General features: G+C 27.9%; 1 protein-coding gene across 1 annotated transcript in view; it reads right to left on the bottom strand.

Moving 5' to 3' along the window:
- Positions 1 to 5489: 5489 nt before the first annotated feature.
- LOC107455252 (uncharacterized) overlaps positions 5490 to 20056 on the bottom strand; it is a 34548-nt gene continuing 19981 nt past the window's right edge. The window contains exon 7 of the mRNA XM_087149998.1: positions 5490 to 5703. Within this exon, the coding sequence (XP_087006124.1) occupies positions 5691 to 5703 (13 nt within the window). The 3' untranslated portion in view covers positions 5490 to 5690. The remainder of the gene's footprint in view (positions 5704 to 20056) is intronic.

Here is a 20056-nt window from a genome sequence, read left to right as displayed (position 1 = left end):
ATGAAGGCCGATGGAAAATTATGACGTGGCCAGCTCAGAGTCCTGATTGTAACCCGATTGAACTTTCATGGGATCATTTGGATCGAAAAATTCGATGCTCTGATATTTCGAATCGAAATCAGTTATGAGACATTTTATAACAGGAATGGAACTCTATATCACTTGAAGTGATTAATGGTTTGTTAGAACGAATGCCACGCATATGCAAGGCTATAATAAAAGCAAGAGTTGGATAGTTCGAGGAATCTAAGATTTAAATGTTAATTTACTTAATTACAAAATACGAATAAGAATATGTTAAATATTTGACCTGTTGTAAATAAAATAGTTTAGTAAAAATGCAAATTTTTTATACTATTGTTATTATTTTTTTAGAATTATTTATGTAATTATTGTTATAACTTTTTATTTTAATTTAATGTAAAGTAAAAATATCACAACAAAATTAGTACACGTAAGCAATAAATATAAACAATAAATATAAACACTAATAATTACAATGATGAATAAGAATATTTGTTTTATATTAAATATTAATTATTTGAAAATATAGAAAACAATAAAATTTAAAAGCTCTTTGGTAGAAGATGTATAGACCAAAAGACCGCATATGTGGAATGCTCAAAAATCGAGAAAAGTACACATGTATTTCAAAATTCTATAACTTCGTCAAAAAAAATCAAATCCATCTGAAATTTTGAAGGCTTACATAGAACGGTGTTTTGCAAGTTTGGCAAGTATTCAAACTTAACACAAATTTTTTCACCATGAAAACAACCCATGATGAAAAGCTGGATTCAGTTCACAAAAAACAAAGTATCGCAATTTGATCATATGTAACTAACTGTAGAGGGTTCACTTTAGAACATATCAAATTTTCATGCAATTTGAATGATTTTTCGCAGTTCTATGAGCATTTGAATTTAGACCTTTTCTTTGCAGATTTCAAAATTTTCGCAAACTTTTGACCGTTGGTGTATATATATATATATACAGTGACCTCTTTTATGCACCTTTTTCATTTATACAACAATTTTTAAAGGTCCCTGTACATTAGGTAGGGAAATAATAATAGTCATTCTTCGTTTATCCATCACTCTAAAAATAAATTTTTCAATTATGCATCGAAGTTTTAGGCTAATTTTTAATTTTTTTCTTTAAATATTTTATTTTTAAAAAAGGAAAAGGTTTTAGATTAAAAATTGAAGCAAATAAGCAATTCTTGTTACAATCCTTGGTGTTAGATCCTACTGAATAGTTCAAACCGGTATAAAAAACCGGTTAGCACTTAGCTTGCTTTCCAATTTCTGGCAAATAAACTGGTTTTAATTAGATTCATTTTACATTCACGCTGACTGACCAAATGATTCGCCGGGTTTTGAATTTTTTCCTAACTTGAGTATTATTTTACTAATTCAAATCTTCAAGATTGGGAACCGTATAATTTAAGTAAACATTTTTTTTCTACTATTCATTTACTGTTAAGCGTCCAAGGTATGTTATTTTATGTCAAAATCGTGTTTAATACTGTCGTCCTTTTCATTTATTGTGTGACTGCTATGTGTCTGTGTCACCCAGATTTGCAAAAATTTTGTAAAATAGCCGTAGAATATTCTTCTTAGTTAAAACAAAAGCGGATTTTTATAAAAGGAAAAAAATAGGTATTCTCTTGAATAGAATGTCACGGATTGTTCATGATCACAAACAAATGATTAAAACGACTTGGAACAATGTATGTAAAATAAAACGAAAGTGAATTATTTTATCGTTATTCCTGGCTTTATTTCATGTTGTTTATAGCCTCTGAATAATTGGACTTGTTATTACATTTTTATTAACTTGCATTCATGTGTATGAGAGGTTAGAATCTGGCATTTAAAATATTGACAGCTAATATTGATTGAAATAAGACCACCCTGAATATATTTTGATTTAATGATCGGATCTTCACCTTCTGGGATTCAATCATAATAGTTCGAGAAGGTGACTTCAAGTTTTTGAATTATTTAGTGCAAGCCGCGGTGATTCCGGTTAATAGGGATTATTTTTTTTTTAAAATTTGATCAAGCAGGTTGGGTGGTGGCTATTAGTTTCTAGAAACTTCCAGGTGGTTTTACTGTGAACTTCGACCACCCCCATTGTATTCAAATGTAGGAGAAGAAAGAGACGTGTAAACGATGTGTGAAGGGTGAACAACAATAAAAAAATGTTACAAATGACTCAAATATAATTTTTTCCCCTGAAAAATAAAAATTGGAGAAAAAATTAATATCATTTTTTTTTTTTTAAATTTTCTATTTTTTTTTTTTCAAACAGAAAGTAACGAAATCTGAGGGAGCCATTTGAAAAGGCGTACCGGTATCAGGGTTAAAGAGAATAGAAGGGCTAGTTCACTCCGCTCTTAGAGCTGAAGCTACGATTTCCCTCCTCATGACGTCACGGTGTCCACAGATCTCGGAGATCGCAAGCAAAGATATTATAACTTAGCATCTTTCTCTTTGTAAAAATAAGTTAGACTTTTTCTGGTTATTAGCTTTCAAACTTTACGTAATTAACACATTATTTCTGTTCATAAACATAGTTCAAAAAACTTTCTTGGCCATTATATTAAAAAAAATACTATTTTAAACTTATAAAAATATTTTACTAGTTGGCGAAAATGACACTATAAATACTTTATTTTAAAAAGTTCGGTTTTAACTTTAATTATTAAGAAAAATGAAAGCATGTATCGACACTTTTTTTATCTACATATTCTTTTATAACAATAAGTTGAGTTAAATTTAGAATCCCTGATTTTCAAATATGCCGTTAATAGCAATTTGTTCATACTCAATCATTAGGAAACATCAACCTTAAACGCTAATTACTGAAAGAAAATATTAATTTAGGTTCATAATGACATTAGAAATTTTACAATTGTTTATAGATATTTAAATTTACGATGATATAATTTATAGATATTTAAATTTAAGAGAATATAATTTTTAGAAAAAATCATAAATATTTAGAATAACTTCATTAAAAAATATGTTATGAAATTAGGAGAATTCCAACTATATACTATGTATTTTATTTATACTTTTTATTTACATTTTAATTTTCTTTGACTTTATCCATTTTTTAATTTTTTTCACCTGCCTTTCTTTTCGAAGTAACGAGGCAGTTTCTATTTAGATAATGAATTTTTATAAAAGTTCTTAACGACAGAATAAACGTATTGCTGTTTTATATTAACTGTGTCATTTCGGAATCCATTCTTTACATAGTTGTTCATTTACTTTAGGGAACACGCGGAAAATTATATTTTTTCCTTTTGTTTTTCTATCAAAATTTTTTCAAGTTGCAATCGCGCAAACTGGCATTTCGATAATAGTTTTAAATTCTTGAAAATTCACTGCAAAAACTGAGGAAAGTCATTATAGAAAAAAACAAATGTCTTAGAATATCTCGCAAAAAAAATGCTCCAATATTAGTAAGAGTTAGTAAGGCCGAACGCTCCGTTCTTGAAGTAAAAGTACGAGCTTTGCGCCAAAGTGACGTCACTAGAGAAAATCGGAGGATTAGCGCGGCGAGAGCTACTTCAAAGGAGTGAACCAGCCCTTCTATTCTCTTTAGCCCTGTACCGGTATAGGCTCCTCTGTCCCAGTTCATCCGGGTCACAACTGATTTTTAGAAAATAGATAAGGCTTGTCATTCAATGATTTTCGCAAAAAAAGTATATGATTTCTTGTAAAAAGAAGATAGCTGTTGAAGAATATATTATTCATTTTATAAATTAAGACAAAAACACTTCAAAAAATACTTTTTTCGATAAAAGTTTTTAAATAATTTTCATAGAAAAGTAACGATTTCGAAGTTACAAAATTGTAACGAGCTACGATTTTTTCGTCTCATTGCAAATGCTAGTACTTTTTTTTCGAATAAGTAGCGAAAAAACAAGTAAATTTAAAGAGTAACGAAGTACAAGTAAAAGTACGTACTTTTTATTTTTCCTTTCGTTACAAGTAACGAAAGTAAAAGTATTGCCATGCATTACTATCACTACTAGTAATTGACTACGTTTCAGCAGCGTGTGTAGCTATGGGCCTGATTAACGCTTTGCAGAGCAGTAATTTTGTTTTCCTGCTGTTGTGGTGACTAGATTTTAAATATTTGTGTACTCCATGAAAACGCTTGTTACCAGTTGTTATTCTGTTAAGTATTCCTGACGTTAAGTCTTTAATGGTGTTCAATTCAGAACCAAAATAGATGAAAACATTAACTACTTCAAAACTCTTGTCATTGATATAGTTTTTTACTATCGAGATGCAAAGTTTCGTACATTGATTGTTTTAATTTATTTATTCAAAAAAACAATAATATATTTGTTAATATTATTACTGTTTTTTTTCTTTTTGTATAGTAATTTTTTTTCTTTAGAAAGATGCCCCTTGTTTTTTTTTTTTGAAGTTATACTTCTTATGCGACTTCCAACAAGATAGCGTTAAACGTTTAACGCTACATTTTTATTGGCCGGGAAATCACGTGGTAGGATCCAGTTTTCCCTCTTTCATTTCCATATTGTTTTGGTTCTCACTAACATAAAAATAATAAAAGTCATAAAACTTTTGATTTTCTATAAATATTTTTTTAGTTTGTTTTGATGCACATATAATTTATTAGGGAGCAGGAAAAAGAGTCGTTGAATAGAACTAGTGATCCTTCTACGACTGCTGATTCTTCTACAATTAGCGTCGCAGGTTACGAAGTTTAACTTCTTCCGCGCGGAGGGACTCCACGCACTTTTATTTTTCCTTTTAAAAAATAACTATCTTTACTTCAAGGGAGACAATATCACGCCTTCGTGAAAGAAAAAAAAATCAGGGCATTTTTTTGAAACTTTATACATACACCATATTGATTTTAAAAAGGGCAAACTATCAGCTAAAAAAAGGTTCAGGCAAAAATTTATCTCCGATATTTGTAAAAAGAAGAAAGAAAAAAAAAGGAAAAAAAAACACTATTTTTTTGGTTTGGATGTGAGAATTAAAATTTAGTGGATGTGAAAATTAAGAGAAACTTGATAAGTTTTATTAATGATATAAATCTCTGTTCTACAACCGCTTTCTTTAATGATACAAATCAAAACTGGCTTATTGTTTTTTAATTTCGAATGAAACTGATATAGATATTTGTTATGTTCTAGGAATATTTTGCTTAACTTCGAATTATGGAAAGTTATCTCCTCCATTTTATCTAAGTTGTACCATATTAAGTACACTCGGTTGTATAATCTTTAAGGGCTGCTAAAGAGTACTATAATTTGAAACTCGTTTCAGTCGCTAAATGTTTGGCGATGGTCATTACTTAAAACTAAGGGGTCTGCACTCCAAAAATCTGTTCATAACACATTTGCCCTTTGACGCAATGATGAATCATATCTGTTATTATGACTCCTGTCCTACCTGCTAGGTGGAATTTCTAAGCGGGGACAGGCCTAACACCTTGTGAGCAAAACCTTTTAGCAATGCAATGAAAATACTAATTATATTCTAATTTTATATCCGCATAACATAAAAAGAAAACACTACACAACCTAAATATATTCTAAACAATTATCTTTATGTCTTATCTTTAAACAATTATCAAACATGTCATTCTTTTTACTTTAAGATCTTCAAAGAGACTGGAAGATAGCTTTAGATTCTTCAACCCATTTCACTGAAAAGCAAAAGAAAACTTCATAAAAATAAAATTGGTTCAAAGTCATTAAACAATAATCTTCACTCAGTGTCATTCATTTTCAATTTTTTTTAAAAACAGCACGAGGTATTTTTTTATAGAATAAATACACTCTATAACAAAAAATCGACACACCAAGAAGGAGTTGTCCGATTGAAACGAAAATTAGTGGATAGGAAGACAATGTACAGAATAGTAAATGATTAAAATTTCAGAACAATTGAATAATTTTTTGCAGAGTTACAGTAACAAGTTCAATAAGGTGTTGACCCGCCTCTAGCCTGGATACAAGCTGCCACACGGCGTGGCATAGACCGATAAAGCTCCCGGATGGTCTCTTGCTGTATTTCCTGCCAAATTCGATCCAATTGTCGAACGAGGTCATCAGCATTCTGTGCAAGATGCAATCGCCTTCCCATCATATCCCAGACATGCTCGACGGGAGAGAGATCTGGTGATCTGGCAGGCCAAGGAAGAGTTTGACAAGCTTGCAGACAGTTCATAGCAGCACGTGCTGTACGTGGTCTGGCATTATCCTGCTGAAAAACCAGCCCAGGGTGCTGCAAAAGGAACGGTAGCAAAACAGGTGTTAGGATGTCGTCGACGTACCGCTGTGCAGTAATTGTACCTCTAATGATGACCAAAGGGGTCGGCTGTCGAAGAAAATGGCATCCCAGACCATAATGCCTTGTGTAGGACCGGTGTGGCGTGCGATAGTGAAGGCAGGATCCCCCATCTGCCCTGTGCGTCTCCAAACACATCTTCGATAATCGTCAGAACACAGTTGGAAGAGGGATTCGCCGCTAAAGTCTATACGTCCTCAGTCGACATCATTCCAGCCTGATCGAGCTATGCACCACTGTAATCTGTAGCTTCTTGGTGCGTCGATTTCTTTGTTATAGAGTGTAACATAACATTTCTGCATTAATTTAATATATTAAAAGCATTACCTTAAATATGAAAAGTACTTTTTGGACCTTTTCGAAGCCTGTGACTCAGCAGCAAATAATGCATTTCTCGTTTCTCAACTAACCTTAAGCCCATATAAAGCAAGGAAAAAATTCTTTCTCGGAATATTAGTTAAATAATTAGCTGAAACAACAGAAATTTAAAAAAACGATTTTATTACGGATCTCTATAATCACCACAAAACTAATATTTAAGCTTCATCTAGGCTACCGCAGCCTGTTTAAATCATTTTTTAATGTTTTTCCCAAATAAGGATTTTTTTTTTTCGCGCTAAGTTTGTTAAACTTTTTATGTTCAAAAATAAAGCATGCTAAACATACAAAAGGGAATATAACACTTTTACTAAATTATAGGCAAACATAAATCAATATTCATTACTTAACAATTGTTTTGATTCAAAGAAAACAGTAAGCCATGGTCACTTAATGATAATATTAAAAACTAATTAATTTCTGATTAAATTAATTTCTGATGACTATAAAGCTTAGTGGCTCTAAGCGATCGGCTTTAGCAAAAGCATGATCACTTAGTTTGCGAGCCACGTTTAAGTAAAATGACATGTTTTTAGAAATGTTTGTTATATTATATACATCTATTTATAAGAAGTTATTGCATATTTCATATTTCTATGACAAAAAGGAAATGTTCATGAGATATACTTATAATCAAGATATGGCATTAAATCGTGAGATTTGGCAAAAGTTCTTATTCTGCTTTAGCTAATAATGCAACCACCATCTTGAAAAATACTTTAAAAGATTTTCAGTTACGATGAGTAGCAGAAGTGCAACGTGTTTAAGTCGAAAAGAGCCATTTTCTAAAAATTCGAAGAGAAATTCGACAAATTCAAGTAAAGATGACGTTAAGAAATGCCAATTGCCATCCAATTCCACGACACTGAGAGCATAACTCTCAGATGAAGTTCTGGTTTTGAAGTCGTTGATGGCAAATCTTATCTTCTGGTCCAAAACCGTTTACGAAACACGTTGTTGTAAACAATCCACTTCTTATCACCAGTTATCATTACCAAATTCGTTAAAAAAAATATCGTTTTCTTCAAATTTCATGAACATATCGCAAATTTTACTCGTGCTGTTAAATGAACTACTTTAAGCTCATGAGGAACCCAATTTCTACCCCTTCCTATTTTCATTTCCACATTACGAAGTTTCACTTACTCCGCGCGGAGGGACTCCACGCACTATTTTTTCTTTCTGTTCCAGTAACGCGGGTTTGACCGGTGTCTTAATCAGTGTCTTAATTTTGTCATCATCAATTTGTGTAAATCTTCCTAATCAAAGGAGCATCCCTCAAATCAAAATCAACAGCTCAGAATTTCTTTAGCCAGTTTTGGCATTGCCGTTCGTGTAGAGCATTGTCATCGTAAAATTAACGCAATTTTTTATAAGAGTAGTATATGGGGGGGGCTAGAGGACACTTTTGCCCTTTCCATATACTACTATTGATTTCCTATTTTTATATTTAAAAAAAATTAAAATAGGCCTATATTTTACATTTTTATATGAAATATCAGCATATTTAAAAATTCTTATTTTTATATTAATAATTTTTATTTTATTAAAACCTTATTGAAAATATCGTTTTTTATTTTATATGCTTTCTCTCTTACAATCTTACGACTGGGAAAAATAAATCCCTGACTGTAATCTTATCCATTTATTTAAGAACATTTTACTACCTATAAATGGAAAGTATTGAAAAAGAGAGAAATAAAAAGTTGTTAGAGCAATTAAAAAATGATCTAAGATTAGTTAAACTACAATCAGAAATTAGGAAAAATAATGAAATAAAATTAGAAGAAGATATAGGAATACAAAAATCATTAGCCGATTTTCACGAACCTGTACTTCATCAAATGGAAAAACTAGAAACTTCTAGACAACAAAACTTGCTAGGTATAAAAGATGCTGTTGATAATTTATCTTTCACTATGAATGAGACCTATAGATCTTTACCTCAGATAGAGAATCAGTCAGAGGAAGATTATACTGAAGATGTAGGAAGTATGTTTTTAAAAATAGATATAGACAAAAATTTAGATAAAGAATTATTAGAAGAATTAGAATTTGAATTACCTTCAATAATGTGGAATAAAACTGATGAAGATATTGAAGAAGTTATTAAAAGGGCAAAAGCAAAAAGAGATCAATTTAAAAGAGAAAAAGGAAATGAAACCAAAAATAGAAATTTAACAAACAACAAAGATGAGTATCAGAAAAGGATTGATAATGCTGATTATAAAATGAATATGATGAAAAGATATTTAGAAGCTTTATCAGCTATTAAACAAGGTAGACATTACACAGGAAAAGGTTTAGAAGATAAACTGAATATCTTAGTTGATTTGACAAATAAAATTTGTAAAGATTCTAAAAGTAAAAAATTGTATAATAAAACTGTAGATTTGTTGGATTTACTTTTAAGAGAGGGAACTATGACAAACGATCAGGTAAAGGAATACTATGGAAAATTTCTTAGTATATAAATGAGTAATTATATTGTAAAAAAAGTATACTTGAGTGACAGTCAGATTTCTAAATTGAAATCAGCTTATAAAAATGGTGAAGAACTTAGTTTACAAATAGATAAAAGTAAAACACCCAATTTTGATTTACATTTAACAGCTACACAAATTAACCAAATTGATAAAGGTAAAAGAATTAAAATATCAAAGACTCAACTGAAAAAGAATGGAGGGTTTTTACCATTTTTAGTACCTTTACTTTCTACTTTAGCATTAGGAGCAGCTAGTGGAGCAGCTGGTTGGGGTACTAAAAAAGTATTGGACAAAATTTCTGGATCAGGTAAAAAAAAAAACTTGTGGAAAGGGAGTCTATCAGCCATGGGAATATCCAACAAAATGATTGAAAACAATATGAAAAATGAAAAAGGATTTAGAGGTATATTTACTATAGATATGTTACCTAAAAAGATAAGAAAATTTGAAAACGGAATTATAAATTTAGATGTATCTACAGGTCCTGGAACTCATTGGGTTTGTTATTATAATGATCCAAAATATAATTTTGTTGAATATTTTGATCCTTTTGGAGAATATAAATATAACAATAGAATAATAAAAAATGATTTTCTTCCTCAAAACATACTAAGTTATTTAAATACTTCTGGAAAAGAAATTAGATATAACGATAGTTTTTTACAAAGTCCGAGTTCTGTAAGATGTGGTTTCTATTGTATGAAATATATAACTGAAAGAAATAAAAATAAATCACCTATTGAAGTTTTATATTCATTTACTCAAGAACCTAGTAATTTAAATGAAAAAATTGTTCTTTATAAATGAAGTATATTATATTAGATTCGAAAAACGTAGATAAATCTGAAGATTTCACCATTGAGTATTCGAGACCTTTTCATTTTACAGAGATAGCTCTTCAGTCTTTTTCAATGTATATTTCATGGAATAATATTACGGAGAAAAACAATAAATTTTCATATTTTGATGGAGTCAAATGGACAGATTTCATTGTTCCTCATGGTCATTACAATATAAGAGGTTTGAATCGTTATATGGTAAAATATTTTGGAAATGATTCACCTATATTATTTGGAATAATAGAAGAAAGACAAAGGTTTAGTATTAAACTCGAGAAGAATTATAAAATTGATTTATCTAAAAGTGAATTGTACAAAATTTTAGGCTTTGAACCTAAAATATATGAAGAGGAAGAGCAAGAAGGTAAATTTATTGCGGATATAGCTAATGGTAATGATAATATTTATATTCACTGTGATATAGTGGATGGTGCTTATATAAATCAGTTTCAATCTCAAGTTATTTATTCTTTTACATCATCAAATCCTCCTGGAAGTTTATATGCTAAAGAATTTGATAAACTAATATTTTTTCCGGTTAAATCTGATTCTATTAATCGAATTAGAATGAGAATTACAAATCATAGAGGTGAACTAATTGATTTAAATAAACAAGAAGTACAGTACAAATTTATTGCTAAATAAATGAATAAACAAAGATTGTACAGAAAGAGTAAAAAAATACAAGGAAGAGGCTTCTTTTCAGACTTTATAAGTCCAATTGTAGAAGATAAATCTAAGGAATTTGTGAGAGAAAAATTGAATGAAATATTTTCTAAAAATAAAAAACATGGTACTGGATTGAAATTTTTTATTCCTAAATAAATGGATAAAATTTACGATTTGAAAGACACTAGTTATTATTATAATAACGACGTTGAAAGTTTTGAATATAGAGAATTAAAAAGTGAAAATAGAAATAATATTCATGAAAATGCTACATATAATTTCTTTATCAATGATACAAATGCTAATATTTTATATTCTGCGGGATATCTACAACAAGAATTAAAAATTGTAAAAGGAGATGGAGGTGTAATAAGTAATGAAAATGTTACTCTAGTGAATGGAGGAGGTCTCATAAATTCAAACAGGTTGATTATAGGAAATACTGAAGTTGAATCCACTATAAATTATAAAGCCATTATGAATCAAGTATTAGGAATGATACACTTCACCCCTGATTATTCAACATCGGAAGCTACTAACATGTTCTTTTATGTAGATACAACTGATTCTGTAGATAGAAACAATTTCAAATATAATGGAACTCTGATAGATACTACCAAAATAACTGATTTTTTTAAAAACCTTAAACTAAATGAAAGTTTTAACGAAGGATTTTCAAAAAGATGTAAATTTACTAAAAATAGTCAAACAGTAAAAATATGGATTCCTTTAAAGTATATATTTGATTTCTTTAACGAATATAAAAAAGTAATGACAGGTTTCCAAGTTAAAATAGAAATTCAAAGAAATGATAGTAAAAATATGTTGTATACAGATATTCAAAATCCAGATTTTAAGGTTCTTGTTGAAGATTTATCACTTTGGTTACCTTATGTTAGATTTAAAAATTCCGCATCTGTAAAATTCAATGAATTAAAATTATCAAATAGTCCTATAGAAATAAATTGGGATCATTATAACATTATCAAATCAAATGTATTTTATAAAAATTCCAGTGGGTCTTATTCTATTCCTGCTACATCTGATGAAGTTTTGAGTTTATATGTCATTCCTCAATATGAAGATAGAAATGAAAACATGAATCAAAATAATATGATGTTTGATCACTTGGATATGATAGAATGTTGGTTAATGATTAATAACATTAAAGTTCCCACTGTAAGTTATATGATGGACTTTAATAAAAATGATTATAATCGATTATATTATGCTCTTTTAGAATCAGGAATGAATAATATAAATTCTGAAACAGGTTGTATGATAAACTATTCAAATTTCAGTAAGTATCCTATAATTTGTTTTAACTTGGTAAACCATGAAAATTATACGAACTTGAGTAATTTAATGATTGAATTCAATTGGAGGTTGAGAAATAATACTACTAAAAATTATGTTTTTTACTTTATTTTGAAAGAAAGAAACAAATGCTCCTTGAATATGTCAACTCAGGATATAAAAATGATTAAAACTCTGAAAACATAAAGGATTTTTTCTATTTTAATAAATGGCTGCTTATTATCCACTTTACGACAATGAAATAAAAGAAGGACCTTTAGGACCACCAGGTGTAGGATTTAAATTAACGAATGATGGTAATTATGATATGGAAAGTAAACTTTTAAAAAATGTTTTACATCCTCAGGAAGATAATGATTCTTCAACTAAAAAATATGTAGATGATTTAAAAAATAAGTGTTTGATTCGTAATAATGGTTATTTTAATTCTAAAAATAAATGTATTAGAAATATAGCTACTCCTCTAGAGGACAATGATGCTTCAACTAAAAAATATGTCGATGAATTAAAAGACAAAAGTTTAATACATGATGAAAATAATTTTGATGCTAAAAATAAAATCATATCAAATGTAAAAGAACCTGAAAAAGAAGGCGATGTGGTTACCAAAAAACATCTTGATTATTATTGTATACTGTGGGATAAAATTAATAGAAGTTATTATGCTCACAACGAAAGAATATCGAGTGTAAAATGGCCCATAAATGATACTGACGTTGCTAATAAATATTACGTTGATAATAAAACTTTTTGCGCTACCACAGATAGACTTGTTCAGTTTACAGGTGTGGGTTACAAGACTTTTGAATTCAACGAAACTACTTCAAAACTTTTAGATTCAAACTTAAAATTATCACAAAACATGTATATGAAAATTACCATCTTTTTAGCCTGTGACAAAATGAATGAAAAGCCAAAAATACGTTTAGAAAAAGTGAAAGAAGTACTTCTTGATAAAGAGATAAATGTTAATGAAGATTCAATAACTATGTTTGCGTATGGAAAGTTAAATGAAGTTTTAACATTATCAGTGCTAACAGGAGGAGGTTGTAAATTAAAGCCTTATTTACATATTGAAAAGATAAATTTTTCTTCTTAATAAATGGCCAATGAAATTAATTGGAACGACTTTTCTAGAAAGAAACTTTCAGAAGATGTAATTATAAGTTTAGCAGATTATTTAAGATGGGAATATGTGTTTCAATTTTCTGAATTATCTGAAGTTTTAATCGAACGATATGTGCAGCCAAATGATTGGTATATTATTTCTCAATATCAAAAACTCAATGAACCTTTTATTGAAAAACATGCCTCTGATGTAGATTGGGAAAAAATATGTAGATACCAAACCTTATCTATCCGTTTTATTGAGAGACATTTAGATAAAGTGACTTGGTATGAAATATCAAGATTCCAAAAATTGGATTTAAGATTTATAGAAAATTATTCTGACCGTTTAAATATGAATGTTGTATCTAGATATCAAAAATTATCAATGAACCTTATAAGAAAATTTCAAGATTATGTAAATTGGGATTATATTATACAATATCAAGATATTGATAAAGACTTTGTAATAGAATTTGTTTCTAAAATAGATTTCTGTCTTTTAATAAAAAATAAAAGTAATATATTACCAGAAGAATTTTATAATTCAAACAAAGAAAAGATAGTTTGTATACTTCTTGCTGAAATTTGTCATAATACACGAGTACCGCTATATGAACCATTAAAAGAATAAATTATTTAAAAAAAAATATTTTTATTTTAATAATAGTTTTTACTCGTAGTAGATTATTTTTTACTCGTAGTAGATTATTTTTTAATTAATAAATGTATTCTAAAATTGTAATTAAAGACTATAATGAACCAGATGAATTTAAAGATCCAAATCAACATCCTCTATTGCCTATACATCCCTTTAGATTAATCATAAATGGTTCTTCCAACAGTGGAAAATCAAACTTATTAATCAATTTAATTTATGACTATTTACACTTTGATAGACTTTACATGTGTACAAAAGACATATTTGAATCTAAGTATGAAAAATTACAAGAAAAATACATTCAATTTACAGATGTAGAATTAGAAGATATTCAAAAATGTAAAGGCTTAAAGAATAAAAAAGAAGTTTTGAAAGAATATAAAAAATTTAAAAAAGATCAAGTTTTGTTTTCTTCCAAACTAGATGATTTTATTACCGTAGATGACTTGGATTCTTCCTATATGAATTTAGTTGTATTTGATGATTGTATATGTGAAAAAGATCAACAATCTATAGAAGAATTTTTTATACGAGGAAGAAAGAAAAATACATCCCTTATCTATATAAGTCAGTACTATTATAAAATACCTATAACCATCAGAAGTAACAGCAATTATTTTATATTTTTCGATATGAAACAAAAAGAAATTAAACAAATAATACGAGAAATAGATGGTCAATTAACAAAAGAAGAATTTAATAAAATGTATAAGAACTGTATCAAAAAACCATATGATTTTTTAGTTTTAGATTTAGTCAATCCTAATATGAGTTACCGAAATAAAGAATTTCTGTATATATAAATGGAAGAATATTTAGAGAAAAGAATTTTTATTCACAGAAAAAGTTATAATTACTATCAAAAGATTAGTATCGCACTATCTATGAGTAAGTTTTTATTTAGTGCATCTGGCTTATCTGGTTTTATTTTAATCCCTTTATCAGCTTTGAGTTTAGGAGCTGGCGTTATTGAAGTGGTTGACAGATCTTTAAATATATCCGGAAGAAAAGAAGAATATAAATATACTTACAAATTTTATAAACAACTACTGAATTTATTTAAAGCTAATACATTAACTGAAGAAGAAATTCATAAAAAAGAGGCTGAATTTATTCAAAGTTTGAAATATTTTCCTTTAGAGAAATACGTTAAAAAAACTCAATTGAATGGCTACAAATACATATAATTTTTTATTGCCTATAAATGACGTGTAAAAGTAATATATTCAAAGTTGGAAAATTAAGTAAAGACGGAAAGTTCAAATTTTGTTGTAAAGAATGTGGTCAAAAAGGATCTGGCTTTATCAATTCAACAATTAATAATTTACCCTTTGAAATGCATTTACCAGGACATCAATTTACAGGACCTGGAACACAATTATTACATGGAAAGAAAAGATTAAACGATGATTTAACATATAAAGAATGGAGTAAGCCCATTAACAGAGTAGATGAAATAGCATATAAACATGATGTTTGTTACCTTAAAAATAAAGATACTAAAACTAGAAATGATGTATGTGATAAAAATATGATAGAAGAGTTAAATACAATTTCAAATCCTACAATCAGGGAAAGAATAGAAAGAGGAATTGTTAAACCTATTATCAAAGCCAAAAGAACATTCGGTATGGGTATGATTTATTGTTTAAAATGTAAAAATTTTACTAATACTAAAGATGTTTATGAAGAAACTTCTAAAAATGGAAGATTGACGAGGAAAGGTATATGTGAAGTTTGTGGATCTAAAAAAAGTACTTTTTTAAAGAAAACGGGGTCATAAAAACAGTTTATTATGATCCCGAAAAAGGTTATTGTGGTATCAATGAATTAAAAAGAAAAACAGGTTTATCTCAAAAACAAATTACAGAATTTTTACATGAACAAGATGTTTATACTAGACATAAACCAATTATTCGTAAATTTAGAAGAAGGAGATGTTACGTTTCACATATTGATGATCAATGGCAAGCCGATTTATTATTTATAAAACCATTTAGTAAATATAATAGTGGAGTTAATTATATTTTAACAGTTATTGATATGTTTAGTAAATATGCTTGGGTTATTCCAATAAAAAGAAAAACAGGCGAAGAAGTATCAAATGCTTTCAAGTTAATATTTAAAGAACGAATTCCAGAGAAACTACAAACGGATAAAGGTACGGAATTTATTAATAAAGATACTCAAAAATTATTCAAAGATAATAATATTCAATGGTTTACTACTGAAAATGTTGAAATAAAATGTTCTATTGTTGAAAGATTTAATCGAACAATTAATGGAAAAATAAGAAAATATATGGCTACAAATAATACAAATAAATACTTAGAAGTACTAGATAAATTAGTTTATAATTATAATAATTCTTATCATCGATCTATTAAAATGACACCCTCACAAGCCAGTCGGACAGAAAATGAAAGTATCGTATACAATAATTTATTTTCTAAAAAAGAAATAAAGAAACCAAAGTTTAAAATAGGTGATAAAGTTAGAATTTCAAAATATAAAGAAACATTTACCAGAGGTTATCATCCTACATTTACAGAAGAAATTTTTATAATATCTGAAATATTGAAAACAGATCCTATAACTTATAGAGTGAAAGATTTAAATGGTGAAGAAATTAAAGGAACTTATTATGAAAAAGAATTAGTAAAATATAATAAGAAAAATGAAACATATAAGATTGAAAAAGTAATAAAAAGAAAAGATAATAAGTTATTCGTAAAATGGCTAGGTTACCCTGAAGAATTTAATAGTTGGATAGATGAAAAAAATATTATACTAATTTAGGAATCATTTTTAAAAGCCAAAAGGTACAGTATCATAATTATCTAAAAGTCTACGTTTATCGTATCCAAAGGTATAACGTTTATTTGTTTTAATACTTGAAATATTTCTATCTTTTTCGATTTTAAACTGATTGATTTCTACATCCAAATAATCTGTTTCACCTGTTATTATTTTAGCCCTATTATCAAAGTCTAATATGGTTTCACTCTGATAAGACATTTTAAATCCTTTTACTTTTCCATATACAGATTTATCATTTAATTTATACCCATAATCTTTAGAGGCTCCAGCTATCCAAGATGTAATATATTTATCATTTCCCAATTCATCAGTCCATTCTCCTAACATGCATCCCGTTTCAATTTTATTGGTTCCGTCGTCTATATATACTACACTATCTGTATCATAATAAAGTACTTTATCTCCTAATTTATCTAACATTTCATATAATCTAATTCTGGCAGAACTAGTTGTAAAAGCAGCTATATATATATTAGTATTGAAGTTATTTTTTTCAAATATATCTTTCATTTTATAACTCATTTCCACACAATCGTCATTCAAAAAATTCATATTCAAATCTTTAATAGTATCATTTAGAATAATTCTATAAAAATCTTCAATTTCCATCACATATTCAGTTTGTTTCATGTTATTTCTTTGACCAAACTTACCCCATAAAGAATTTAAACATATTTTAGCTATGAATCTCAAACCTGGATTTTCTTCAATTTTATCTAATTCTATATCTAATTTTTCTTTAACTATTTGTCTGTATTCTTCTTCATTTTTGAAATTGTTTTTCCATTTATCGCATGTTTCTAGTTTAATCTTTAAAAACGTTTTAACATATTCTTTAAACAATTCATTTGTTTTATTTTCAAAATGCCAAACCTCATATATATTCAATATTTTATATCCTTTTTTAACAGCTAATCTGATCTCATCGGTAGTCCACGTTCCTATTAGACATCTTTCGTTATCAGTGTGTTTACACTCAGAATTTCTTATCTCATAACACTGCTTACATTTTTTCTTTTCTAAAGTGGTTTTGAAATGATTACATTTTATTGTTTCAGAACAAGTTCTACATAATGAAAATATTAATTTTTCTTCTTTATAAGGTAATACTGGATGATATAATTTTCTAGGTGGAAGTACTTTACATTTTATTAATCCATACCAATTTTCATCGTATTTTTTAGGATTAAATATTTTGATTGGATGACCTTCTGGATAGTTATCAAAATAATTTACAGTAGGATATAAAGAACATACGTCAATATATCTGCCTTTTTCATTACTTTTCATTTCATATTTTAATTTGGTAGGTTCACATCTTCCACCATAAAAAGCATCTCTAGGATTTAAAGGTTCTATAAAATCTCTCTTCCATTCTTTTTTCATGTAATTTTTCATATCCTTATTATTATCAAAATCACACTCCCAGATATTTACCAATTCATAACCTGCTTCAATTATATTTTTATTGATCTTCTTAGTTCGTTTATATAAATCTTCCATGAGCAATTGATTAACAGTGTTTACTTTTGTTCTAGTGAAACATTTGGTACATCCATGCCAGAAACATCCATTAAATTGAAATACTGTATTTTTATAAAATCCATCTACCTTATAACATTTTTCACCTAATTGTAATTTTTTCTCTCCTCCATTCAAAGCATGGCGTATATTAATATTTTCCTTTTTTGATATGTAATCTAACCAAGCTATTGATTTTTTACTGTACTGATCTTTTTGAATGACAATTTCATCAATAGCTATTGTGTTTTCTTTCAAGAATTTATCTCTGTAAGTGGCCATACATAGACCAGCTAAAGTTACATATTTAAACGGATCTATATTCACAGTTACTAAGAATAATCTTCTTAATTCTAAACAACCTTTTCTTAAAATATCTACATCAGATCTACAGTATTTTATAAATTCCTTTTGGAAATCAAAAGTTTCATGTTTAATGGAATCATACCATTTATCAAATTTTTTCCTGTCTTCATCAACCATATAATTATATCCATAGTAATATTTATCTGGATATTTACCAATATAATTTTGATTCTTTTGTTTGTTGAATAAATGAGGAAAATAACCCTTGACCAGTTCATTTAAATTGAATGTTTTTGGAAATTTCTTGAGTGCACACATTGTAAAATTAATAGAATCAATAAATCTTATATAGTAGCCATCAGCATTCATATATGTTTGTTTATTTCCTTGGTAAATTGTAAATACTTTAATATGCTTTTTGAAACAATATTTAGCTAAAAATTGAAAATCAAATCCTTTTCCATAATGAGCTATAACTGTATATCCTTCGTGTTCCTCGCAAAATAACCATTCACAAAAATCGTTTTCATTTTTAAATTCTGTTTCGTTTCCATGAAAATCATGACATATAACTAGATTCACTTCATGAATTCCTGTATCTTGCTTGGTTTCAACATCAAAAAATAAGTATTTTCCTGTTTTACATTTCTTACACCAATCTATTTTATTACATTTATTTTTTACACAATTATCTTCACATACACCTCCTTTACTGTTTTCATATTTCATGAAACACTCATGACCTTTCATAACCCATTTCCAACAATTATTACAACGATATTCACCACATATATGTTCTTCTGTTTTCCTTTCATTTCTATTAATATTTCTTTTACATTTTAGACATTTCCATAGTAATTTGCAAACAGTAAAACCTTCTGAATTTTTCTTGTTATGATTATCAAAACAATTTTCTCCTAAGAATTTCCGATTACATTTTTTACAAAATATTTCCTCTCCTTCACAATTAGATTCTTCAACAAAACACCTATCACATTTTAAAGGGCATTTATGTTGATTTGAACGTTTATAACCCACTTTACAATAATTACAATAATTATTCTTACCTAAAAATCCTGTCATTGATGTAATGACATCGAAATGATTTCTATTCTTATATATAAAAATACATGTTGATTTATAATCACCATTATATATAATTTCATTACCATTTTCTCTACAAACTATATTGATCTGAATGTCTAAACATTTTTCAAATATTTTAACTTCTTCTAAACTACACACTTCTAAAGGAATTTTACATACATCATGTAATTTTATAGCTAATGTTTTTTGTAAAACACGACCTTTTTTAATATAAATTATTTCATTACTTGATAATTTTTCAGTACATAATTTATCACTTAACAGTTCAGGATTTTGGATAGCTAAAGCTGTTACAATTGATCTAGCCAAACATATATTATCATCATTTTTTATTTGACAAATACTTTTCTTTTTTGCTGGATCTGTTTCAGAATACATTTTTAAAGCCTTGTGTCTACCACCATGAGGTAATTCGATGACATTAAAATCAAATATACACTCTGTTATATCGAGTTCTTTATATTCAATTTGGTTGGATAATTTATCAATGTATTCATT

This window comes from Parasteatoda tepidariorum, chromosome 8, assembly GCF_982258835.1.
Source record: "Parasteatoda tepidariorum strain Cologne lab strain chromosome 8, Ptep-v5.0, whole genome shotgun sequence".
NCBI lineage: Eukaryota > Metazoa > Arthropoda > Arachnida > Araneae > Theridiidae > Parasteatoda > Parasteatoda tepidariorum.
This window is presented reverse-complemented; position numbering and strand designations above follow the sequence as displayed.